Below are 26,232 nucleotides of genomic sequence, written 5' to 3' on the forward strand. Positions count from 1 at the left end.
TATCATGAATTCTCCTTTTAACTTAGTGCACATCAAGAGAGATATCGATTGATAGTATGTGCGACACTAAGAATTATAAGGTTAATTGAAGTTATTCAATGATCAAACAAATAACAGATGTGATCAAAAGAACAACATATGCATTAGAATAGGAGAATCCAGTAAATATGCTACTTTAGCAATGAAAGCAACAATCCTTGATAAGAGCGACATTATTTTAACAAGTTGGATTGATATGCAGTTGTCGGTGTTTTGGGTCCGACCGCGCACCCGGGGTTGCCCCTCAAGGTGCTTTTTGGAGTAGGACGGTGTTACCGACTGTAGCTCCATGGTTCGTGCTAGATGCACGAGGGACAGTGGACAATTGTGTATAGGTTCGGGCCGCTTTGAGATGCGTAACACCCTACGTCCTGGCGTGAGTACTTTATGTGGTGGGTTACAAGGAGGCTCTCTAGTATTGGAAACGTAGAGAGCCGAGGTGGATGGCTAAGTAATAAGGTCGATCGTCTTGATGAGGTGCCCCTAGGCCTTATATACTCGATCGTGGGGCATTACATGTGGATATGATAATAATGGGTGCCTAAATAATAGTGAACTGACTGAGTATATCTTCCTATAATTCAGCCGACCCATCCTCGCTCAGTTCCGATGTACGTGGCCCCTGCGCGGGAAGGTCGGGTCACTGTTGTGATCACCGCTCGAATTCATCGGGTCGTCTGGGCTTGCGTCGATCTGGCCTTGTATCGATCCTCTTTATTGGACGTTCCTTCCCAGGCCCACAAAGGGATGACCTTGCGGATTATTGGGCCCATGGGCCCCTCGCGAGGCATCTTGTCCTTCTGGTGGACCCGGGGGATATCCGTCCCCCACAAGCCTCCGATCTTTGGGTTGATTTTGAAATAACCGGCCCAAAGATCCAAGATCCAGCTTGTAGTTTTTGATTTTAACAAGAAATGCCATGGAAATAAGCCTGTCGGGTCACTACTTCTGAACTCTGAGTGATCCGGTAAAACGATCTTTTACTGTCTTCTTCCGCTATTATTCCTCGGAATTTGGTGTTTTATCTCAGGTTCATGCTTCAGAGGTCAGTATTTTGCACTGTAGAACTTTAAAGTTCATTGGGTGCACCGAAGGTGCACCCAATGGGTGTAGCCCCCGAGCTTCGAGTGGATTTTTGCAGATAATCCACTCGAAGGTTTGTCGGCGTCTCGAGACCGGGGGGTCCCTAAGCCGACGAGTGAGTGTGCCACGTGCCCCAGCCCAGATGGGTCGAGCGCGTGGGCGAGCGCGAAGGGGGGAAAGCGAGGTGGCCGGAGACGGGCGTGAGAGAGGTGGAAATCCTGCGGCCTTCGTGTTCGTCCCGCGCCCAGGTCGGGTGCGCTTGCAGTAGGGGGTTACAAGCGTCCACGCGGGGAGGGAAGCGAGCGGCCCCAAGAGAGCGCTTGTCCCGTCCTCGTCCCCACGCGGCCAACCTTCTCTAAGAAGGCCCTGGTCCTTCCTTTTATAGGCGTAAGGAGAGGATCCAGGTGTACAATGGGGATGTAGCAGAGTGCTACGTGTCTAGCGGGGGGAGAGCTAGCGCCCTAAGTACATGCCAATGTGGCAGACGGAGAGATCTTGGCACCCTGCTGGTGTGATATCGTGGCTGTCGGAGGAGCAACGGAGCCTGGCGGAGGGACAGCTGTCGGAGCGGTCGAGTCCTTGCTGACGCCCCCCTGCTTCCGTAAGGGAGCTGAGAGCCGTCGTCGTCACAGGGCTTGCGGGGCGCCATCATTGCCTATCTGGCGGAGCTAGCCAGATGGGACACCGGTCTTGTTCTCTGCGGCCCGAGTCGGCTCGGGGTAGGGTGATGATGGTGCTTCCTGTTGACGTGGCGTGCCTGTGCCCTAGGTCGGGCGACGTGGAGGTTCCTCCGAAGCCGAGGTCGAGTCTGTCTTCCGTGGCCGAGGCCGAGCCCGAGCCCCTGGGTCGGGCGAGGCGGAGGTCGTTCGGCAGAGGCCAGGGCGGAGTTCGAGCCCTGGGGTCGAGCGAAGCGGAGTTCGTCGTCTTCTGGGGCTGAGCCCGAGTCCGAGCCCTGGGTCGGGCGGAGCGGAGTTCGTCGTCTTCTGGGGCTGAGCCCGAGTCCGAGCCCTGGGTCGGGCGGAGCGGAGTTCGCCGTCTTCCGGGGCTTAGCCCGAGTCAGAGCCCTGGGTCGGGCGGAGCGGAGTTCGCCGTCTTCCGGGGCTTAGCCCGAGTCCGAGCCCTGGGTCGGGCGGAGCGGAGTTCGCCGTCTTCTGGGGCTTAGCCCGAGTCCGAGCCCTGGGTCGGGCGGAGCGGAGTTCGCCGTCTTCCGGGGCTTAGCCCGAGTCCGAGCCCTGGGTCGGGCGGAGCGGAGTTTTCTATGGCGCCTTCGGCAGGGCCTGACTGCCTGTCAGTCTCACTCTGTCAAGTGGCACTGCAGTCGGAGTGGCGCAGGCGGCGCTGTCCTTCTGTCAGACCGGTCAGTGGAGCGGCGAAGTGACGGCGGTCACTTCGGCTCTGCCGGGGGGCGCGCGTCAGGATAAAGGTGTCAGGCTACCTTTGCGTTAAATGCCCCTGCGACTCGGTCGGTCGGTGCGGCGATTTAGTTAGGGTTGCTTCTTAGCGAAGGCAAGGCCTCGGGCGAGCCGGAGATGTGTCCGCCGTTAAAGGGGGGCCTCGGGCGAGACGGAAATCCCTCGGGGTCGGCTGCCCTTGCCCGAGGTTAGGCTCGGGCGAGGCGTGATCGAGTCGCTCGTATGGACTGATCCCTGACTTAATCGCACCCATCAGGCCTCTGCAGCTTTCTGCTGATGGGGGTTACCAGCTGAGAATTAGGCGTCTTAAGGGTACCCCTAATTATGGTCCCCGACAAGGTTGTTGGGGGTTTGTTCTCAAATGCTATGAATCAAGAACAAGGCAACATAAAATGTTAAATATCAAAGCCCTTCGTCCTTCGAAGCATTATCTCCCTTCGGATATAATGAATTTCGGACGAAGGTCATGAAGGACATACCTTCATGATCATAATAAAATATGAAGAACATTCATACACAAAATATAGAAAATAACATAATCTCTTTAAACATTATTATCAATTTTCTTTTACTTATATTACTTGCGCAAACAATAGTAAATTACAAGTGTACCTTCGGCTTGAAGGAATGTAAGAGTACAAGCGTGACGCTAAAGCGAATGCCAAGTCAGCGTGAACAGTACGGGAGTACTGTTCATCTATTTATAGGCACGAGACGCAGCCCGTGTAGAATTACATTAATGCCCTTTACATTTATCAATAATTCTATAGCAATTCTTCGAGGTCTAATTTGGCTTTTCATCTTTAAGTCGGTTCCTCTTTTCTGCTGTCATGCCGAAGCTTTTCTGCACATAGCTTCGTGATCGTCTTATCCTTCGTCGTGATCGCTTTCCATCCCAGTCAAGCTTCCTCTTAACCATACTCTTGTATACCCGCAACCTGACTCCGAAGATACATGTTCACATATTTCACTTGGAAAAACATTGTCAAATCATGTTTTTGAGGACCTTCGGAAGCCGAAGGCCCCCAACAAAGGTCTTCATTTCAAGTCTTCTCAGAAATTACTTTTATCTTCCACTTGTGTTTTTTTAGAGGTAAGCCTTGCCTTAGTTTTGTCGTATGCTTTAGAGGTCAGCATTTTGTCTTTCGGGGATGATTATTCAGGTGTAGCACCCGAGCTTTGAGTGGATTTTTGAAAATAATCCACTCGAAGGTCTTCGTTTCCTACTGTTTTTCAAAAACCATCTTTTTCTTTTGTCGAATGCCTTAGAGATCAGCATTATATCATTAATGTTATGCTTTAGAGGTCAGCATACATTTTTGTCTTTGAAGCCGAGTACGCGATCTGTCCATATCTTGCTAGGTCTGGCAATTTATTTGATCTGCGACTGATTGGACGTTCGATAGATGGCCTTTGGCTAGTCTTCATATCACTTCGTGCTTCAATGCTTCTGTCGATTAGACTTGTACCTCATCAGCTATATTTGGCTTTCCTTTGATACTTGTTGATATCTCCCTTCTGTCTTGAGGTATTCATTGGTTATACTGTATGGATGTGACTGCTTGGGAAAATCTATTGAAAATTCCTGGACGTCCCCCCCAATGGGTGTAGGCAAGGGACGGCTTGGTGCGCTGAGTGTTTAGCAAACTGCTTCTGAGTAGTAACTTGATGTGACCGCGGGTGTAATCATATCGCCCAAGCAGTTGACTGAAGTCCCAATGGGTGTCGTGTTACGTGGAACGGCGTCAGCCGCCTGACGTGTCTCCAGATGGTTTGAATTGCATATTGAATTTTTGCGACTGTTCGGTGGCCGTGGTAGGAGGTGAGCGGTTGCCTTCTTCTTCTATAAATAGTGTTCTTGCTTCTCCGGCATTTTCACATCTCTTACCGCTGCTCGCTGTTTACTTTCTTCTCTTTCCTTCTACTCCACCATGGGCAAGAGCAAGAAGGGTGGTAGTTCTTCGCATCACTCCGGCGACAAGCGGAAGCGTGAGCCGACTCCTCCCTCGGAGGACTTCGGTGACTCGGAGTACTCGGAGGAGTTCTCCTCCGAGTCCGAGGGCTCACCGGTCCATGCCTCTCCCCCGGCGTCGTCTTGTGACTCAGATGACTCCTAGGGGCTCGCCGCAGAGGTGTGGACCTACATCCGGACCGTCAAGCGCGTCGGGCTCGAGGGCTCGGATGAGTCGGAGTACTCCTTGGACTAGGAGAACTCCTCGGACTCGTCCGAGGAGGGCGGCGATGGTGGTGACGGCGACGACGACGGAGGCGATGGTGACGGCGGCGAAGGCGACGACAAGGGTGCTGACGGCGGCGGCAAAGGTGGCAGCGGCAAAGGTGGCAGCGGCGACGGCGGCGATGGCAGCAAGGGCAGCAACAGGGACAACAACAAGGGCAGTAGCAAGGGCAGCAACAAGGCCAGTGGCTAGGCGCCACTGGTTTTAAATGTTAGTATAGATTAGTAGTAGAAGTAGTATTAGTAAAATAACGTAGTAGTAGTTAGTAGTATAGTGTAGTGAAATATGATGTAGTAATGGGGAGGACATCAACTCATAATGAGTTGATTTGTAAGTTCGGTAGTGCTTCCCTTTTATAATGAAGAATGATTTCGCCCAATTCTGTGTGCACCATTTTGCCTTCCTGTCGATCGTCGATCATATTAATGCTTACTGCAGATGTTGTTTCTGAGTGTAATGCTTGAGTAGCGACTTAGAATCGTTGAGTCGCGCTTCAGACTGCCTTCTTCGCGATGTCAGCGTACGTGCGCTAGCTGCAGCTTGGACCTTGGTCGGTCGATTTGTAGGCGTGGCATGAACGTGAACACTGGCATAGTGGCATGGCATCCGAGGAGTAACCGTCGCCCAAGTTTACGTGACAGGTCAGCAGCTATATCTGTTGTGGTTTCGATCGGTTTCCCTTTCACATGGGCATGGTGATTCTTTGACGAGCACTGAGGGAACGAAAAGCGCGAGGAAGACATGCTGGGTAGGCTACGTAGTTCTCTTCGTGTGTTGGTGTAGTGTAGGGGCACATACATATGCTACCTTTTCGGTTCTTGCGGCCGCCATTGGATTAGAGGAGCAAAGGTGATGAAAAAGTTCGGAGGACACACAATTTTCAAAGGTCCTGTCTAGTACACTATCAAAATAAGCTAGTCTGAGTCACGGCTGCCATTGGAGGACGGGCAAAGAAAGGTGACGAAAAGCCAGTCTGACCCACACAGTTTTCAAATTAACAATGGCCTTGTGCAACTCTTTCGTGTTCCAAAGCCACTCCTAGGTCCCAGCTATTTCAATGTAATCTTGCATGCATACATAGCCACATCAGTGTACTTAAGGTCCTTATTGGTATTTTTTTTTCTTTCACCTCCACAATCTGAGAAGTTTGGTTTTCCTTTCTAATCTATAATGGCTTGTTTGGAAACTCAAATCCCCTTAATAATTAGAGAGCATTGAGGGAGAAACTAGTTCATTTTCATCTCCATCATTTTCAAACTAGCCCTAAGGGTTTTATAGTGTAATGCCCGTGTGTTGCTGAGGCATTTGATGATATAGTATAGTAGTTATACAACGCCCGAGGGTCTAGTAGCAAGCCAGTTTGATAGACCATCTCCATAAAAATAAATTTAAAATTAAAATAGACCCCCAAAAAATAAAATTAAAGTGGACATGATTAACTCACATACCAGATATTAAATTGTAGATATTGCACTTTATCTTAGGTAAAAGGTCGAGAAAAGTATGAGTTAAAAAGAGACATGTTCTTTTTTTGTAGCTCGCTCGGTCGCTTTTCCTCCTTCACCTAGTGAGATGGTACTATCCAAGAGCGTTGTATTGCGTGTGGTTTCGTATCATATTAGGCTTAGGTGTTTCTCACGGCCATATCTAGAAGGTAACAACCTATTTATTAGCCGAGATGTAGGGGAGAAAATAGATCACCTTACTCACTTTGCATGTGACGCACAATAGACAATGCACGAAACTCGTACTTTTAAAGGAGTAGAGATATAGACAGAGTTAGAAAGGTGGGCTTTTAGTCAGTCGTGGTATCCAATACTGCCGGGCATGACATAAGAGGATAATAAGAAGGCTAATTGCCCACAAGGGAGTCTTACAACAGCACATCGCAACTGCATTACTCCAAGTCTCCAACACACAGTTCTTTGGCACCTAGAGTACAATTCTTCAGCTAACATGTACTGATGGTTGGCGCTGGAGCAGCTCTCTCTTCAACCATCACGTGCCATCTGGTAACCGTTTTATGTTCTTCGACAACAAAGCTCCTTTTTCTAGATTGTCAGCAACCTCCACTTAACTGGGTGCTCAGAATTTTCATGGACCACGGATCGCTCTAGTCGTACCAGTTCAGAAACGGGGGAGCCTGGCCCATATGTTGTCTGACAGGCTCCTTTTTTCCTGCTTTGGTTTTCATTTTGCTTTTTACCATCAAAGAAATTTGATCAAAATATTCCATTTGCAATTAATGGACCAAGTTCTTTTTGCTTTGTTTCATTTTGAAGGAAATTTGATCAAACTGTTCCTGTCGCAACAGTTGTTTTCTTTCCTGTGTCAGCCAGCCCATGGGTTGTCTGACAGGCTCTTCTTTTTGTTTTTGCTGCGCTGTGCTGCAATTTGAAGGAAATTTGATCCAAGTATAGCTGCAGTTTTCCTTCTCGACATTGCTCTCAAATGAAAAGGCTTCGGCCATTGCTGGAACGGCTTCTCTTTATTTTCTCAGCTTTTGAATAAAAACCCGTGCAAAATATTCCTACCCCCAATCCCCCATCGTATCCTTACAAACAGTTCTCTAATTTGTTACAAAACCTAGTAGAATCGTGCTGTCTGTCACAAAAGAAAGTGGATGAGTTGACAGGATCATTACCATTCTTAAGCTGTTACTTTCCTACAGAACTGTCGCTTCCTCGAGATCTTTCAGTACAAGCAAGGCTAGAGCTCCACGAGTGGTGACGGAATTGTTGTTTATCTCTGTCTGATCTTTCACATCGCCAACGAGCCATTGGCAATTTTGCCATTATCATTTGTGGGCTTCGCCAGTATGCCATCGGACCCACAAATCATAGACACAGACGGCCCCACCAGTCATAGACACGAGATGGCATAATAACAGGCAGCCAAATTTGAGAGTGGCAAAACAGCAAATTTCTCATCGCCAACAACTCTCTCGAGGCATGCGGCCAGCAGATGAACGCTTCTGCAGACACACATCACGTCACTACGCACGCGATCGATGCTATATCTCGTTCTTCCTTGACGATCACAGAACCAGCCGGTTGATGCAGCATCTTTGTCAGCCGCAGGAAAAGCCTCTGAAACCGCTGATCGCTGCCTGCCCTCGGTCGCTTACCGTGCTCGCCTGCTTTCCGTCTCCTTGTGTTCTCAGCGGGACGGCGTCGTGCGCGGCCCGGCGTCGATCACCAATGGCGTGCAAGGTGAAAGGGATCTTCAAGGGCCTCAAGGCCTTCTCCCGGATCTTCGGTAAGCGGGCATTTTGTTTCTCTTTCCCGCCTGAAATCCTCAAACTCCGGACATGGACGCACTGTCTGTTTTCCTCCATGGGTCGTCGCCGGTCCTTGCAGCGGTGAAGGAGCACGAGATGGAGATCGGTTGTCCGACTGACGTGAAGCACGTCGCGCACATCGGCTGGGACAGCGCGGCGGGCGGCGCGTCTCCGAGCTGGGTAAACGGACACCAGAAATTCAGGGCACTGCCGCTGCGACTTCCTTCAAATGTTTGGATTCTGATCGGTACAGTTTTTGATTTGGTTCTGGGTCTTGTATATCTTTGCAGATGAACGACATCATGGCGTCCTCAGACTTGTCGTCCCTGGGCAACTTCGCAGCGCTCACTGGTACCTCCTGGGTTTCTCAAGGTACAGTGACCATTTCCTCATGCTCTTCAGTTCAGCAGCTACTTCCGTATGACTGCTGTGTTGCACATTTCTTAGCAAAGGTTTTTGGTTCTTCGTGTGATCTTGCCAGTAGCTAGGATCATGCGCATGTCGCGGAGTTTTGCTTTGTCCATTCCTCTGTTAGTTCTTATACCCGCAGCACAACACACGCACTGGCTTCAGGTTTCTGAAGCCTGAGATACCAGCAGCATCTCTGAACTCTGAATCGCTGTTGGTATGCCACCGGGTCTCGTGCTTCACGCAAATGGCGACCAAAATTAAAGAACTCGATCACGCAAACAGTGTGAGAAACTTGTCCCAGACATATCTCGGTTTGGTCCTTGCTTCATGATACGGTAACACCGGCAGAGGCGAAACTGAAGCTTCGTGTGATGGGGACACGACACGATCAGTTGGTGTCGTTCGTGCTGTGCTTGTTGCCTGGAGGCCCTGGACAGAGCGAGTGGTGTCGGCGTGCGTGTGGTTGGTTGGTGTACCTGGCGACAGCCGCTGCCCGCGGCCGGGCAGTCGGCAGACATCCTCCTCAGATCCGGATCACGTTGTGTTGCCGTTCTTCGTTCCAAGATCACGCACTTGATGTTGCTTTCCAGGATTCTTAGGAAGGATCACGTGTCGCGTTCTTGCCTTCTTGGTTCTTGCCATGCGCGGCTGACACGCGTTCTGTGGCGGATTCTGTATGTCTGACAGATCTCGACAGCCAGCAGCGTGTCGTCGCGGAGAACACCGGCAGGCGAGACCACTCGGCCACGTGCCCCGATATTACAAGGCCGCCGAGGAATCCCGGGACGAAGAAGCCGAGGGACGGCTCGCCGCCGGCGTCGCCACCGTCACCGGCGGCTCGTGTCGACGCTGCTGCAGATGACGCGCGATAATCTGAACTGTGTTGCTCCGGTCTCCCTCCATTCCGAGTTTGTGTACGCGAGCGCGAGGCTACAAAGAGTCAAAGATTGCTTGTTTGGTCGTCGTCTGATCGCCCCCAGCTTTGGCGTCAAAGTATGTACTATGTGTTTATGTTATATATATATATATATATATATATATATATATATATATATATATATATATATATATATAAATCCTGTCTCAGCCAACTTGCAAAGGTTGCCACAATCGTAGATTCTAATCGAACAGTACAGGTTTAAATCAGATCGTAAATAAACATATATAAAAAGTTATAGAAAAGAAGCTAGACTCTTGAAAGGACCGGATAATTAAACAGCTCTGTTAATTAAAATCCTAAGTAAAATCACATGGCCACATCACATTGAGCTAGGCTGCAGTCTAGCAGCCTTGGAATAATCAACGTGCAACCCCCATTATCCGGAACCATATTTCTATGGTGTCGGCCATCCCCCGTCGGAATTGAGAGCCTCGCTAATCTCCAAAGGAAAACACGGATCTTAGATGAGCACAACTCAATCCATTAATTCCTTTTTCCTGTGATCTAGCCGCAGGCGTCCCTCTGACATTCTGGGGACTGTCCGTCGCCATCCTCCCCGCCAAGAGATCCCAACTCGCTCGACGGTCCTCAGCCTTCCTGCCAAGGCCGCGGAGTTGCATAAGGTAGCGCCGTAGTCAATATTGGCCTGTTAAGCGGTGTTTTGATGGGCCAGGTCCGAGTGGGTATTGTCTCGTGTCGTGTGACAATCCGGCCTGGCCCATCGCAAATCTCCTGTCATTTCTTCTCGCTCGCCACGATGTTGCGGAGAGCCAGACCGCCAAGACAAAACGGCGGTCTGTCGCCGGCGTTCCCTCCGTCGCGTGGTACTCCACCCGCTGCTGGAAATCTCTCGGCGCCCGTTAAGTGAGTTCCACCCTAACGCTCGTAGTACTAGATCCTCTTTTCTCTCTCCCCCATTTCCTCTCTTCTTTTTTTCGCGCGTGGAATCGCCATGAGACGACCTCGATTAGTTACCGTTGCCTGTTCCAGCTACCAAACTTTGTAGATTTGCGAGCAACTTGCTAAAAATTAGGGTTCCGATGAGTGGGACTTGGAGGGACTAGGAATTCGCCGAGAGCCGACAATTACATGTTGCAATTGGATAACCGCTCCAAAAACCCTTCCCGCCGCTCGACCGCCGAGAGCCGATTCCGATGCTTCTGGTTGGCCTAGAACTGCTGCATTATGTGAACCTGTCCTCCTTATATATGGTTGGTTCTGGGCAATATCATACTGTTGTCTGGACTCTGGAATGGTATGTTAGTCTGTCGACAGGTTAACTAGAAGAATGATGTAGTAGGTAAACCTTTTCTCTCTGATCGACGATGCGCTGTCACTGGCATGTACTACTCTAATTACTACTTAGATTCTCACTTGAGTATGCATCAAAGGTCACATAGTAATACTATTCTATAGCCCAGCCATTACAAGTAGCGATGTGACAATGAACCATTAATTCTTTTGAGATGGAGAATCCTATGCATGGTGTTCTACAACTAGGAACTAGCCAACATTCCAAATTCGTCTAACATGACATATTCCCTGAATAGTTTTCCAGTTAAAGGAAACATAATACCTTTCTATGTCTTGTCCATTTATCATTTCTCCACATTTTTTGAATGATACGTTTCCACTTTAAATATCTGCTGGACTTCACAATATTCAGATATTCGATACTTTTAGTTCAGTTCTCAGCTAGTTATTACCATGGACATGCTGAAAGTGTTCCAAATTATAGGTCGTTTTTTAGCTTTTCTTAATACATATGTATTTCCTCTATACTAAATTATAAAGACAGTTTGGCTTTTCTAGATACAAAGTTTTTTTTCTATGCGCTTAGCGGCTTAGGTACATATTATGTGTAGATATATTTAGGATAAAGTGAGGATAAGGAACTGCCCAACGGCTGTGATGTCCGAACTTACAAATGCTTGGTTGTCACTGAAAAGTTCCATCGAATAGATGAAATACTGAGGATACGAGTCAGACATGCCAAGTGGGGCTTTTATTAAATAATAAAGACTTATCCAACAATGTCCTCATTGGAAAGTGACCGTTTGGGAACACTAGGGATGTGTATAATGAAATAGAAAAAATAGTCACAACTCACAACTTCACAAATAAATACCCATGCCTTTTTTTCCCAGCCAGCTATAGGCAGTATAAATTCAGATAGTTAAGGTTAAAGTGAAGCATGACTATACTGCAGTCGCGTCCTTTAAAATGGTCTTTAGGAGAGGAGAGGTGAGCAGAATATTCATATACACTGTGTTCAGAATTCCAGGTCCGCTCGATGCTAACTGTCCCCTTGTGATAGCACATGCAAATGCCTTGTTGTTTTTGCTAGAGAAGTACACGTATATATGTTTGCTAGTTGCAGCCTCTGCAGAAGGTGTATAAAAAATTATTGAACCTAATTAATTCGATGGTCTAATCAGGAAGGCCAGCGATGCCCCTTCTGCTTTATTCTGACTACTGATTAAGCAGGGTTCCGGTACTTGCCACTCATTAAACAAAAGGCTAGTAGCTTCCTTGTGACATGAGGTTGTTTTTTTTTGAAGAATCAGGAGGGGGATACCCCTACTGCGAATTTTATTAAAAAGCGAAAAGAAAAGGTTAGAACTTAATCAAGTTGAAGCGTCCTCTCTCACTTTTGTCTTACGCTCCAAACAATGTACACGACACATACTAGTGGTTTGCCTCCGTGACATGAGGTTGTTGGTGACCATATTACTGACGTGTGGACAGGCGTAAGCTAGGGAATCACCCCTCTATCCATGTGGTGAATTGCAGACTGACTGGACCTAGCTGCACAGCTAATTACTCTCTGAAACTTCTAATTTTGTATGCTAGTTCACACCCCAGCACTACGCTGCTATTGCTTGCTACAAGGAACATATAATGGCACAAAAATTTGGAAATCTTTTTTCTGCTGAATGAGACGATAGGTACATGCACACATGCTTTCGATTACTTGGAAGTTTTCCGCAGTGTCATAAACTTGAATATCCTACTTTGTTTTGTTGTTGTTGTTGTTTTCCAATAGTTGGATTTTTTTTTTGTATCTGTTTGAATGATAGGTATGATCAGACATCTCAACAGCTAGATGAGAGGAGTAGGTTCTCTGAGCTGACAGAAGAGCGTGATGTATTGTGTTAACTATAGAAGTTGTATACAGTTGCATTGAAATATACTGGTGTATACATGAAACTAAAAGAAACAGTCATCCGAGATAGTTTATCAGCATAGAGATAGGGACCAAGCAAAGGCCTCTCTTCCTCAGCTCATTGCTCTCGTGGATCGCCTTCTCGTCGGCGCTAGAACTACTGATGGCGGCTTGATGGTCGGCGCCGGTCGTCACCTGCTGCTTTGAACTCATAGCTTCCAAGTACTTGGCCTGCAGCATTCGAAAAGAAGAAGAAAACAGGTGTAAGTACAACAACGCCGATCTCCAAGAACTAGATGTGGAAGCTGTAGAGCAATCATATATACCATGAGCTGGGGCATGTCGTTGAACTGTTTCGCATCGGTGGCTGCCATTTGCTTCATGTGGAAGTTCTCCATGGTAGCCTTCTGCACAGGGAGAGTCCGCAATCACGTTAGAAGACAAGCTGTGTGCTACAACACTGTTTGAAACAAAAAGGCCTAGCTAGGCCTAACCAGAGGTCGAGGTCGAGTCCTTTTTGCTACTAACTAACCTGTTGGGCAGCTGCAGAAGAACTGCAGGCGGTGTCCTTCACGGACTCGTCGTCATCCTCGTCGTCGTTGCACATGAACTCGGACGTGATGAAGGAGGCGTCGTCGCTAAAGGAATCGAAGGAAGAAGAAGAGGAGAAGCTGCTGCCGCTGCCGCCAGGAACTGCAGGGGGTTGCTGACCGTCCGTCACTCTGGTGCCGTCCTGCGGCGTGGAGGCCAGGAAGTTGGCGATGTGCATGGCCCAGCTGCTCTCGCCGGCTGACATGGTGAGAGTGGCCGCCGGGCTGATGACGCATGAGGTGGAGGGTGATTTGCTCTCCATTGTTGTGACCACCCAGAGGAGGACAAGGAGGAGCAGCAGCAGCAGCAGGAGGAGCTCTTGTTCTTGGCAATGTGATGTGATGTGAAGAAAGCTCGGTAGAGTCCGTGGGTATATAAACAGTCGTAGTAGCAGCAGTAGGCACACATGGGCTGAGCTGAGTAGAATACGGTTGGGAAATCCCTCTCTGCGAATATTCTGGTTAGTTGCGTTGCGTGTGTGTTATTCAGTAGTAATGAACACTTGCGTTGTGGCAAATGATATGGCTGGATGGATAACACATAAACAGTGAGATCGAGATCCACTTCACCATCACCAGCTGCAGGTTGATGAAGCCCAGACCAAACCACTGTCACATCACATCAGCAGATGCATGAAGAGGAGGGCAGACTGGTCACGTACGGCCTCACGGGTCACTGGTTAGTGGTTACCGGTCACACGTCACATCGGATTCGGATCGGAGAGGAATCATCAGAGGAGCGCCGCGAGCACGTCTGTTGCTATCGCGCTCGCGCGGCATGGATGATGGACCACCTAATCCGAGGATCCGATACATGTATGTATCCGACGCGATCACGAGCGATATCCGGATTGAACTGGTTGTTTTCGAGAGCCAGGGACAGACAGAGTTAACGACAACGACGCAGGGATATGAATCCGATCTCATCTGAAGCCACCCAATCCGTCCGATGCGAGTAGAACGAATGTTTTTTTTAATTTTTATTTATTTATTTATTTATTCATTCATTACCCTTATTTAATCTGTTGGGCACGCATACATTATACCACGTGCCACATACTGTAGTGATCCGTTTTGTATTGTATCGTAGCAGCGACAGGATCATACGTGAGCGTGTGATCGGATCAAACCAGGCTACCAATCTGCGCTGCTCGTTTGGCCTTCATCGGTCCAAATACTACTCCAATAGGCAATAGCCACGAACAATTCTGCTGACACCTCTAGCTAGCTAGAGGTTTAATTAGGGACGCAGGCCGGGCCATGGTAACGTAATCCGCCCGCGCGTGCCTTCTTCGACAGTCGACACACTACAGCTGCTACCGTGTGTTGTAGGCAAAGAGGTTGATGTTTAGTCCTAAATAGCGTTATCAATCGAGACTAAAAATACTACAACAATATATATATATAGCTTTTTTTTTCTAGCCCAGACATCCAATATAACCATTGAAGTTTATGTTCTTGCTCTCAAGTATTTTCATTCTAAGTTCAAAAGGGTATTAACTCCATGCTCTTATATTCTCTATTGCTGCTTATTTCATGGTGGTTTAGAAATAAATAAAGAATTTATGATTTTTTTCAACAGTATCGTCAGCGTCGAGGATCTATGAGGATGCTGCGTCACTGTCTTTTCATGGTTTAGTCCCCGGTTCTAAATTAAGAGATGATAAGGTCTTTAGCCATGTATTGAAAATCCCGGTTAGAAACTAGTAGGAATATATGAAGCGGCTTTTCATCCCAAAATATATAGCAGCCCCTTCCCGTAGTGACGCTATGCAGTCGTGGCTACTGCTTATGTCATCACCACCTCCGTCCTCCTGTCGTCTGCCATGCATGGCTTCCTCGATGTCCATGGGTAACATAGCGCCATGCATGCCATCGTGCATGTACGATCAGATTTTGGATCGCTGCGAGTTCATGCAAGCTGGTATCTTGCCCCGGCCCCTTTTCCTTGACTTGATCTCCATCGTCGTCCGGTCCCTCTTGCTCCAACTGCTAGCTAGTAACGACCAAATCATCTCGTTGATACCACGAGCTCTCAATGCAAATAGCCGGCGCGCATCCTCTAGGATCTCTGGCGATCTCGCGCGCCCCGCCTCCCACCATGCATGCCACTCTCATACGCAGTGGCGAAGCTAAAATAAAATGAAGTTGGACGAAGGAAAAAAATATATCAAGATTAGCGTGTTTTTGTGGGACTATTGTTTTTAGGTATAAACCTTTCGAAATAATGATTTTTTATTCGAGGACCCCATATATATACACACATATGTTTTAAATTTTCATGTATTTTTAAACAAACTAGTGATATTTAAGTTCCTAGTATCATAAAAGAACGCCAACTAAACTATCAAAGTGCATTCTGTTAGCTCATCACGAGCTTCAAATATATGGCGCATTGGCGCGCATGCACGCATGATTAGAGAGGATGGATCTCTCGCGATCTCGTCCACATGACATTCTCATGCACCCGCTCGCTTCTATACCACATGCCACTATTGTGATGTGTATATATGTAAATATATACTCACTTGGAAAATTTTAGTGCTGCAATTTGCACAGCATGCAAAGTAAGCTAAGCCTAGCTAGCTAATGGCCTGTATAATTTGGTTGCACGCAGCCACACGCCGCACGGTGCCTTCTTTGACTTTGACTTATCCTGGAAAGGTGTGCTTACTTTTTTCTCCGTGCATGAGATCAATATTATTGTTTGTTATGGTTTGTTTGGTTCAACTGTAGATTCTTGAAAATATGATTCGAACAGTGAGCTGTGTTGTAAACTAACAATTATAGAAAATCTAAAATTTGTTTGCTGAAACAACTGTTGATTATAAATTTCATAAGTGAATAGCACCTTATAACATATATGACATGAATCAAACTGAGGTAAAAGATATGTAGATTTTTAGTAATTTATTCAGTTGTTGTATCCGTTTAGTTAAAATTCTAAAAGATGAACCAACCACAACATAAGAGTGCGTAGTGCTCTTCGGGGTCAAACATGCATATTTTTCGAAACGGGGAAGTATTTCTGTAAACTTTATTCACTTTTGGAGTCTTGTAGATGCTTGTAGAGGGAAAAAAAATATTTTTCCCCCAATGGATTTCCCACTCGGTCCAACTACCTCCCCCTTCCATCTCGGCCCGGGCCCAACTATCTAACACTCTCTTGAGCCCAGCAAACGTCTCGGTAGTCTGCATGGCCCAACACCATCGCTCCCTCACTCCCCAGTTCTCTCCCGGTCTCCCCACTTCGGCCTCTCCGCGGGCCGAACCCGCTCACCCCCGCCCTCCCCTAGCCACCGGTCATCGCCGCCGCGTCCACCGACGGGCCCACCCAACGACCTCGCTGCGCCCACCCGTACGCCTCCATCCAGCTTAGCGGCGCCCGAGTCACAGACCAGTCACATGTCGCCGCGGCTCCTGCTCAACAATGTCTCCTGCATGCGGAACGCACAGACGGTGCTCCGTGACATCAACCTCAGCGTCCACGACGGCACAGCCCTCGTCCTTACCGGCGCCAACGGCTCCGGAAAGACCACCCTCCTCCGCATGCTGGCGGGCTTCTCGCGCCCCTCGGCGGGGGAGATCCTCTGGAACGGACACGACATCACCTCCCCCGGCGTCTTCCAGCAGTACAAGCTGCAGCTCAACTGGATGTCGCTCAAGGACGCCGTGAAAGAGAAGCTCACAGTGCTCGAGAACGTCCAGTGGTTCGAGCTCCTCGAGGGGAAGGACGGCAGCAGGTCGGGCCCGGCCATCCAGCTCATGGAGCTCGGCAGGCTCATGAACGAGAAGGCCAGGAGGATGTTGTCCATGGGGCAGAGGAAGCGGCTGCAGCTCGCCAGGCTGCTCGCCATCGATCGACCCATCTGGCTGCTGGACGAGCCCTCCATCGCGCTGGACGCAGAGGGTACCAGGCTGCTTGAACACATCATCGCGGAGCACCGGGAGAAGGGTGGCATCGTGTTCGTGGCCACGCATCTGCCGATTCAGGTTGAGGATTCTATGTCGCTTCGGCTTCCCCAGAGGTTTCCTCGGAGGAAGACGCTGGTTGATCTTGTCCATTGATGGCTTGACGCCAATGTGACCAGGAATTTAGTTGTATCTCTCTAATTCCTCTCCAGCTATCTGTCTGAATGTTGTCAGAGCAATATTTTTTTTGCTGGTGCTGCATTTGTCATCCTTTTTTGACAGCATGACAATACATTATCTATGTTGATAATATGTGCAGTTGTTCTTTGTGATCACTGTTTTGATGCATTTGCCCATGTATTTGGGAACAATAGAAGGCATTTGCCATGTCTGATATATGTACAGCTGTTCTTTGCGATCATGGTGTTGATGCAATGACCCCCTTATATATATGGTACTTGCTGGTGGAAACTCTGTTGGCTGTTCAATGTTTAGCAGGTTTATTCACGCCTTGCATGTCTGCGTGAAGCTTCAAGTGTTGGATACTCGGCAAACTTGACCAAATATGGGGAGACCTTTGGACAGGATCAGGTATAGATGTCTGATTTGAGTGTCTCTTTTCTCATATTCTTGTGAATTGACTAAGGTTGATTTCTTCCATAACAAATTTTGTTTTAGTCTGAATATGTTATTGTTGTCATCTGAATATATTCAGAAGTGGCTGATTTTGCATTTGTAGCATGTGCAGTGTTTAATTCACAAACAATGTTTTTTACTACTTACAATAACTACTAACAAATTAGTTTAGGCCATGTCGACAAAATTTGGTGCCCAGTTGCTGTAAAGCCCAAAATTGGTAGAAGGATAATAATAATAAAAATAAACAAATATATTTATTATAGTGGTTTGGAAATTCTTGAAACCTTGGATTAAATAATAATAATAATGATAGAATTTTAAATGGAAAGAAAAATAAAAAGAAAAAGAATGTGCTACAAAAATAATAATAATAATAATAATTATATATATCTTCTTATACTGGTATTTTAATTGTGCACTTGACCTATGTGTCAAACTCACTAACAACTTCAAGATTTAAATGGTAAATTTTGAAATGAAGAAAGAAATGCAAACCTAAAAGAAAAAGGATAAAAAAAAGAGAAATCCTCAATGGGCCGAATCCCTAGCCAGCCCATTCCCCCTGCATCGCCTGGGCGCGGCCCGCGCGCTCGCCCTCGCTGTCCCTGTCAAGCCGGGCCCGTTGGCCAGCCGCTCTGCGCCCACACTCCCTTCATCCTGCCATTACGCCTTACCTCGCTGACAACGTGCCCCCCTGTCAGCTTCTTCAACGGACTCTGCAGCTCGCAGATCACGCAATCCCCGGTAACAAACTCCGGCCACGCGCGCCCGTGCCGGGTCTTTCGCTGACCAGCGGGGCCCAGTCGTCATCCTTCTTCCCCCACTCGCTCGACGCAGACCCAATCCCAACAGAAATCGCCGCATGGCTCGCCGCTCACTTCGGATCGGCCGAACGACCTCCTGGATATCGGGCTGCCCCACCCGATGGTGTATAAGGGACCCCGGCACTCGATTCATATCTCTCGCCTCGCTGTTACTCGCCCTCCTCGCCACAATATCGATAATTTTGCGCCGTCGCGGGGAAAACAGGGGCTGCCGCGGGGGAACTTCGGCTAGCCGTCATCCGCGCCTCCAGTGTGGGCCTCAGGGCCTTCCCTCGGTTGCGGGTCGGGCGCTGGTGGCCTCGCCACCTAGAATTGTCGCCGGGGACTTCACCAATTGGTCGCCGGACCTCTCCTATCACGATCGAGCCGCCGCGCAGCGAGGGCGGACTTCCTCGGAGCTTAATCTGCGGTATGGCTACCATTTTCCTACTCGCCGTCTCTCCCTCTCCGTTTCGCACAAGGTTGCGCTAGGATTAGGACTTCTCGGTACGCTCCCGGTTTGGCCGGCCATGGCCACCGCCGCACCGGGCGTGTGCGCCGCCGCCCGGGATCGAGCTGGGAGTGAGTTGGCGGGCGCCGTCGATTTCCTAGTGCACGGCTGAGATTAGGTTAAGTGCTGCCTATTGAATCAGGGTCGTTGGATGTGTAGCCAACGGCTGGGATCGGCGGCGGAATACCGTTTCGTGGCATTGGATCGTGACCGTCCGATTGGAAACTGGCGGATGGATCCGGCCCCGCGTTGCAATCCTTGTATCGATCGTGGGCGGTTGGATTCTGATCCAAGGGCGGAAATAGAATATCGGTTCGCGTTCTGTTGTGGGTCGTGGATCGGTGATCTGACGGCTCAGAATAGACAGTACCCCTTCGTGGCCAGACATTTGCATATGAATCCCTGTGATAGATAGAAAATAATCCGCGGTCCAGTCCAGGTTTCACTGAGTCTAAGTATCTTTCTGCTTAAGTCCCTGGATTGTTTATTAATTGTGCGCGCAGCCCAGACTGTAAGGAAAAACCTATAAAATCATTTAGAAATTGATTTTTAGTGTAAAAATAAATGTTAGAACTTGTTTAATTTATAGAAAATACATATGAAGTCCAAATCAACTCATTTTAATTTCTATAATTTTATAATAATATTGTTTATCAATTAGTACCACTGTTTCACATGAAAGTCATATTAAAATTTATATCTTATTTAATCTTGTGCAAAACGCATAAAATCATTAGAAATTCATAACTTAAAATCTATGATTCCGATTTGATTCATTCAAGTTGCGTTAACTTCATATAAATATTTACTATGCAGTAACAACAGTTATTGTACTATGTTCCATTATTTTATAATTAGATCTTTATTTAACTTCTGTTGGATAGTCTTGTTAATCTGCTTATCGTTATAATCTACTAGAATATAATTTATGGTCAATTTATAACTTAGATTAAAAGTCGATATAGTTACTTGGAGAATAACATCTCATATGATTTATATTAACCAAATTATAATATAGTCTAATATTTTAATCACATAGATCTTTTATAAATCACAACTCCTTAATGGTAACTCCGATTTTAATAGTTCTCGATCCCTTTGCGATCAGCCAGGAACCCTCGTCGGTGAATCCTAATTTTCTGTTTGGTGTTTGCAGAACCTTTTTGAACGATCTAGGCTTCCTGGAATTAGGAACGTGGATTTGGTAAGTATTATCATCCATCCAGATTTTCGTCTTTGCGTTAGTACTATTCATGTTCACGTTCCAAGAGTGAATTTTGTAGATCTGCTCCTCCAATGGCGACCTTTAGCAAGGCTAGCAGGTTGTGTGGTGCAGTGACTATGCAACCAAAACAGCTGTGGAGTCTACTACTCTCGAGAATCTTGCCTAAGCTGCTCGGTCTTCCTGGTATTTTGCTGAAGAAATTCCGAAAGGAAGGTGTGATGGAATTGGATGCTGCTGCATTGCCAGAGCTGCCACAGGATGTGTTGATGGACATCTTTGGTACACTTGAGGTCCCTGACCTCATCCGAGCAGGCTCGGTTTGCTCGTCATGGCATGCTACCTACAAATGCTTGCTCGACCTGAGGCAATACAAGCAACCCCAGACACCATGCCTGTTCTACACTTGTGAATCTGCCGGTAGCAACGTAGGGTTTCTATACAGCCTCAAGGAAAATAGGTCCTACAAGTTAACTCTACCGGAGCCACCCATCCGCAGTAGGTTACTGATCGGGTCCTCCAACGGTTGGTTGATTACTGCAGATGAGAGGTCGGAGCTGCACCTTGTGAATCCCATAACTGGAGAACAGGTTGCACTTCCCTCTGTGATTACCATAGAGCATGTGAATCCCATCTTTGATGCATCAGGTACTATCCGTATGTACGAGTTGTCATATCAGACACCACCCGACCTGTTTGATCTCGGTGATCTGCGCGATGAACTCTACTTCAAGGCATTTGTGTTTCCCGATCCATCCACCACTGGAAGCTACATCGTGGTTCTTATTCATGAGCCATATTCACGACTTTCGTTTGCACGACCGGGAGATGACAAGTGGACCTGGGTTGGACAAGGTAGCCAATATAAAGACTGCACATATGTGGATGGTCTTTTGTATACAGTGAATTACTCTGGAGAAATTGATGCGTTTGATTTTACCGCGTCTCCTGTTAAAATGACAGTAATTATGAAAGAGCTGAAGTATCCTGTATGTGAAAACATGTACATTATTCAGGCTCCATGGGGTGATCTGCTGCATGTTTGGAGGACTATTGACGTTCCACCCAATGCTCCGCCGCAGTGGGTCCCTGGAGAATGCATGTTCGAAACCTTAAAAATACAAGTGCATAAAGTGGACTTGGAAGCAAAGCAACGAGTGGAAATAAACAGGTTGCAGTGTGATAGTGTTTTATTTCTTGGCCACAACGATTCACTTTGCCTTAGTGCTCAAGTACATCCAGAACTCAAGTCAAATCATGCATACTTCAGTGACGATTTTAAAGAAGTGGCTGTTTCATTAAAAAATTGCATGCGTGATATGGGAGTTATGGACTTGGAAAATAGTGTCAAGAAGGAAATTGTCTCTCAAATTTGGTCCAACTGGCCCTGTCCCACTTGGATAACACCCAATCTTATGAAGCTGAATCAGGCATTCAACAGATAGCTTTTTAGGTATTATTATTTAGTACCTTTGTTTTGTTATTTTTGTATCGAAAATGGTGTAATTGATATTATGATAAAAGAATTGTACGTCATACAATGGTCATTCTACCTAATAAGATGTGTAGCGGTAAAAACGATAATGGCTGCTTGCAGATTCAGAGAGAACGAATAAATTTTCAGCAGTGATTCTTGTGATAGGAGCCATCAATTTAGAGTTCCACACTTAGGCTAGTTTGCTCCTTCGGGATGAAGGGAATCGAGGGGAAAATTAGTTTATTTATACCTAAATCTAGCTCTCATTGATTGCAGATAATTAAATCCAAGAAGCAGATAGTCGTTCTATTTGACATGTGGAAACAGGTAAAAACTAGTGAACTTTACAGTCTCGAGAATATATTAATACAATCCACCGATGGTGTACAACATATTCAATGAAACATTTTATATGTACAAACCTAAACGGCTAGCGTAATTGTACAACGACACACATTAAAGAAGTTTGCCAAAATAACGAACAATGAAACTAAACATTTAACGGCCCTGTAGAATTGTGATGCTCATGTTATTCAGCGATCTTCGCGCGTGTACTGACTTGACTGACTAGTTTCATAATTCCTAGTAGTAAAATATACAGGTTCTTTGGGGTAGGAAGTGGGGTTGTTTCATTTGCTAGCATGAACACAACAGATGGCATGAGTGGCCTTGCATATGGACCGTCTTGCACGCATAGAAGACCCAAGTGAATACATCGTACCGCTGGACAACTCTCCAACGTCGCCTAGATGACGTAACCATTTGTCAATTTAGCCAGATAACTGCTACGATATTTCTTCTACTGAAATTATCAAGCTAAAACTTCTAATTACCTTGTAAACTTTTCCGAATCCACCTTTTCCAAGCATGTTAAAATCAGAGAAGTTGTTTGTCGAACTAGCGCGTTGAGCTGAGCAGCTTAGCGAACGTATTAGGACCACCTCGGAAGCGCAGACCAAGGTTAGCCAGCTTATAATGTTGAGTCTCACGGAGTTCAGCCCGACCTTACTTGAACAGGATCAGTTCTATAGGATCGTACCATTGCATCTTGACTAATAAAGAGGCAAGCACTTAAGCCTGATTGATTGAGGCAATGACCTGTGGGCCAGAGCGTGATTAACGGCTGGGATTGGCTCTGTTCGCTGGGTCTTGTGTTATAGAGGATCGTTCCTGGTCAGGCCATGCTTGTCTTGTCTCGGAGTCTGGGTGGCCCATAGGTTGTCTGATAGGCTCCCTTTTTCCTACTTTGGTTTTCATTTTGCTTTTTACCATATTGCAATCAAAGAAATTTGATCAAAATATTCCATTTGCAATTAATGGACCAAGTTTTTTTCCTTTTGCTTTGTTTCATTTTGAAGGAAATTTGATCAAACTGTTCCTGTCGCAACAGTTGTTTTCTCGCTCAACATTAGGCCATGTATGGTTTCTTTAGTCTAGGGACTAAAGATTAGTTAGGGGACTAAAGTTTAGTCCCTAACATGTTTGTTCTAAGTGCTAAAAATAGTAAGAATATACTAAATGACTCATAAGAAGACTAAAATGGTCTTTAACATTCTCTTGCTATTAGTACAATTGAACTAAATGAGGGGTAAATGTGTAATTAATATGGTTTAGTCCCTTTTAGCATATATGTGAAGGACTAAAGACTAAATCATTTTAGTCCATATTTTAGTCTTAGTGTTTGGCATAAAAAGGACTAAATGAGACTAAAAACTAGATACTAATATTTAGTCCCTCTAACCAAACACCCCCTTACTCTCAATCAAAGAAGGGGCGGATTTGTTGCTCAAAATTCTCTCGTAGCAAGAGTGCAAGTCTTGTGCTGCAGTTTGCTTGCTTCAGGTTCCTTCATCTTTGATTGTACATGCGATGCACAACACATGTGATAACTCTTGCTACTTGATTTGCAGAAGTTCACAGTTATTTTGATCTGTCTTTTTTTGTCCCAAGCAAAGCTGAGTTACATTTAAAAGAAGAAGTATATTAGTAAGTATATAACAAAAAAAAGAAAAATCGAGTTCCTAAACATTGTGAGCGATGCAGTCTGCAAATCTCAATATTTGCCAACTGCCATGCAGTAAGGCTAAGGTACACTGTTTACTTGCTCTTCAGGTCAAGCTCCTCTGCGGCAGCAGAAACAGCTGACCATCATGCTAAATTCGTAGCGGGTTTTTCTCGAACTAGTGGAACTTTGGAAAGGCCTCGTAGTGCTACACTGCCTCGTTTCTTTGGTAGATGTGTATGAGGTCCGTACAACTCCGTGGCAAATGGGTAATATGACTTGTGGGTAAAGATGTGTAACCTTTGCAGAGTGTAAAACCGGTATATCATTCGTGCTCACAGTCATAAGCGGCTCGGACACTCACATGATTAACTTATGGAATTAAACTCAATTTGTCATTTGCATTACATTGTGGGTGTTGTTATTAATCCTGATCTCTTATTTAATTGGGTTGGTATCTACTTATATCTAGTAATTGCTAATAAAATTTTGACCAACTTTAAAAGCAATGCTCAGCTTTTACCATCATCTTTGGTAATCCTTACACTCATGAGCTCCCACTTTTGGCGAGTTCATGCACATTATTCCCCACAACTTGTTGAGCGATGAACTTATGTGAGCTCACCCTTGCTGTACTCACATCCTCCAAGATCAAGGACAGGCACTACTGGATGAAGCGCATGGAGGATGCTATGATAAGATCGTGAGAGGTCTAGGCTGTCGTCTCCCAATCAACTTTGGTTGCTGGATCGTTGTCTTCATATGATGTAATTATTTAACTATTTTGTACAAACTCCGTTATATATTAATGTCGTGACATTATTTTCTATACCATGAGTCATAATATGTGTAAGACTTGGTCACAACACACTTGGTGATTATCACATACCCGGGTTTTGGTGCCCCTGAAATCCGGGTGTGACAACGACCATTCTTGAGGCCAACCGAATGTGGACACGTGGCCATGATGGGCCCGTTCTCCTTCCTTGGTCACATGAACGAACGAAGCAGAGACAGTTTTCTTTTCTTCAACTTGCAGTATGGGGCGGCACAACACAGGGAAGGAGGCGACACCGGCTGAGCGAACTCGTCGGTGGCCATGTCTGGTGGCGTGCTGGAGCAGCGCGGGCAGGCCGCGGCAAGCGGCTGCAACAATAGACGGCGGCGCAACAGCGACGAGACGGGGGCACGGGGCTGGGAAGTGCCGCCGGCCATCAGGCGGGTGCAGCGGCCCTCGCCGGAGGGATGCACACGACCATGCCAGTGGGGCACGGCGGCCGCTGCGCACGTAGGCAGGGGAGGGCACACCGCTACGCGCCATGGCCGGCTGCAGGCGAAGGAAACACAGAAACGAAGAACGGGAAAGTAGAATGGATGAAAAATGCTCTATGGAGGGCTGGTCGGAGAAGGACTCGCAGGCGTCGTGGAGCAACGCGACGGCACGACGGTGGCGAGGTCAATGACGTAGATGAAGAACCAGTGGCGATCGTGGAGGCTCTGTTGTCGCAGAAGTATTTTTGAGGGCGGCATGGGCTTTGCAGTAGCTAGATTAAGATTAGATTTATCTATATCTAGAATTTTATAATTTCATATTAATTCTAGAAAATTTAGATTTAGGGTACAGTTCAAAAAATGCCCTAGGAGCCTTAAAGAAATTTGGGCAAAATTCCTGCCAGTATTTTAGAACCGCGTGGAATTTCTTTTTTTTGTAAAAAAGGAAAATCCTGGAAAAGAATACAACAAAACTTACCGCGGACTTCTACTGGATATAATAACATGTCTCAAACATACCTTACACTTAGAAACACTATACAACAATCAAAGTTTCTCTAGGGTTTTATTTTACTAGTCTTACACATTGATATAAAACAAAATAATTCTTCACTATTTAGGAAAAAGAAAAGCAAGGAAAAGAGAGGGTAACACCTTAATTTGGTGAATATTAGAAAAAAATCTATACCCCAAATTCAGGGTGTTAAATATCTGGTCATTAACTTTAATACCGATATGACCACCGGAAATAATTGATTTGATCCCGGAAATCCAAACACTAAAAGCCCTTCAACCTAAAAGTGTGTTCCACAAAAGTCCACTTAACTTTATCGTACGTCTTTTCAAAATATATTTTAAAAATCACTCCACTATATTTCTTCCTATGTAACTCATGGATGGTCTCGTGTAAAACAACGACCCTAGTGACTCTCGATCAAGATTCAAGCCACCAAGAAATAGCCTCCATTAGCTTCTTTTCTTCCCTTTATAGCTTAGCATGGGAGGTCCAAAGCCATGACGTGATAGATAATTGTCGCCGTGAGCACGAACTGAACCTAAACAACCTGACCAACCCTAGTGGTAAGATCAACCTTCCAGCCAGGAAGGAGGTCTGCCGGCCGGTTAAATAGGGGAAGTAGCTGGTCCTTCGTGAGCTTCTTGGGCAGATCCAAATAATTGACAGGAAACTCAATTGGACGGCAGGGTAGGATAGATGGTCTAAACAAGAGGCAAGTC

The 26,232-nt window shown here is 46.5% G+C and overlaps 4 protein-coding genes and 1 non-coding gene across 5 annotated transcripts; 4 read left to right on the forward strand and 1 right to left on the reverse strand.

Moving 5' to 3' along the window:
* The first annotated feature begins 7,714 nt into the window (after positions 1-7,714).
* Positions 7,715-9,478, forward strand: LOC103648377 (CRIB domain-containing protein RIC10). The gene is made up of 4 exons (XM_020549253.2): positions 7,715-8,029; positions 8,131-8,231; positions 8,342-8,423; positions 9,150-9,478. Exons 1-4 carry the CDS (start codon positions 7,723-7,725, stop codon positions 9,332-9,334), a joined length of 675 nt encoding a protein of 224 aa, XP_020404842.1. The 5' UTR covers positions 7,715-7,722; the 3' UTR covers positions 9,335-9,478.
* A 3,236-nt stretch (positions 9,479-12,714) lies between these two features.
* LOC103648381 (uncharacterized) lies at positions 12,715-13,948 on the reverse strand. The gene is made up of 2 exons (XM_023301768.2): positions 13,101-13,948; positions 12,715-12,975 (listed from the first exon to the last, which is right to left on the reverse strand). The coding sequence occupies exons 1-2, from the start codon at positions 13,419-13,421 to the stop codon at positions 12,778-12,780; spliced, it is 519 nt and encodes a 172-aa protein (XP_023157536.1). The 5' UTR covers positions 13,422-13,948; the 3' UTR covers positions 12,715-12,777.
* Positions 13,949-16,563: 2,615 nt separating this feature from the next.
* Positions 16,564-17,226, forward strand: LOC103648382 (ABC transporter I family member 1). Its single transcript, XM_008672864.2, has one exon. It carries the CDS (start codon positions 16,564-16,566, stop codon positions 17,224-17,226), a length of 663 nt encoding a protein of 220 aa, XP_008671086.1.
* Positions 17,227-18,410: 1,184 nt separating this feature from the next.
* Positions 18,411-21,817, forward strand: LOC103645905 (uncharacterized). Its single transcript, XM_020548114.1, has 3 exons — positions 18,411-18,942; positions 20,180-20,227; positions 20,307-21,817. The coding sequence occupies exon 3, from the start codon at positions 20,320-20,322 to the stop codon at positions 21,688-21,690; it is 1,371 nt and encodes a 456-aa protein (XP_020403703.1). The 5' UTR covers positions 18,411-18,942; positions 20,180-20,227; positions 20,307-20,319; the 3' UTR covers positions 21,691-21,817.
* A 904-nt stretch (positions 21,818-22,721) lies between these two features.
* LOC111591085 (small nucleolar RNA U3) lies at positions 22,722-22,954 on the forward strand. Its single transcript, XR_004856847.1, has one exon. It is a non-coding gene; the product is annotated as a small nucleolar RNA U3 (small nucleolar RNA).
* Positions 22,955-26,232: the final 3,278 nt, after the last annotated feature.

The sequence above is a fragment of the Zea mays genome, chromosome 2, assembly GCF_902167145.1.
Source record: "Zea mays cultivar B73 chromosome 2, Zm-B73-REFERENCE-NAM-5.0, whole genome shotgun sequence".
Classification (NCBI taxonomy): Eukaryota; Viridiplantae; Streptophyta; class Magnoliopsida; order Poales; family Poaceae; genus Zea; species Zea mays.

What these genes read in the sequence shown, in the direction of transcription:
- LOC103648381 (XM_023301768.2), bottom strand. Translation starts at nt 13,421, where the DNA reads ATGGAGAGCAAATCACCCTCCACCTCATGCGTCATCAGCCCGGCGGCC. An exon ending in CTTCTGCAGCTGCCCAACAG is followed by an intron (nt 12,976 to 13,100) that starts GTTAGTTAGTAG and finishes CTCCCTGTGCAG; the next exon opens with AAGGCTACCATGGAGAACTT.
- LOC103645905 (XM_020548114.1), top strand. Translation starts at nt 20,320, where the DNA reads ATGGCGACCTTTAGCAAGGCTAGCAGGTTGTGTGGTGCAGTGACTATG.
- LOC103648377 (XM_020549253.2), top strand. Translation starts at nt 7,723, where the DNA reads ATGCGGCCAGCAGATGAACGCTTCTGCAGACACACATCACGTCACTAC. An exon ending in GCGGCGCGTCTCCGAGCTGG is followed by an intron (nt 8,232 to 8,341) that starts GTAAACGGACAC and finishes ATATCTTTGCAG; the next exon opens with ATGAACGACATCATGGCGTC. An exon ending in TACCTCCTGGGTTTCTCAAG is followed by an intron (nt 8,424 to 9,149) that starts GTACAGTGACCA and finishes TATGTCTGACAG; the next exon opens with ATCTCGACAGCCAGCAGCGT.
- LOC103648382 (XM_008672864.2), top strand. Translation starts at nt 16,564, where the DNA reads ATGTCGCCGCGGCTCCTGCTCAACAATGTCTCCTGCATGCGGAACGCA.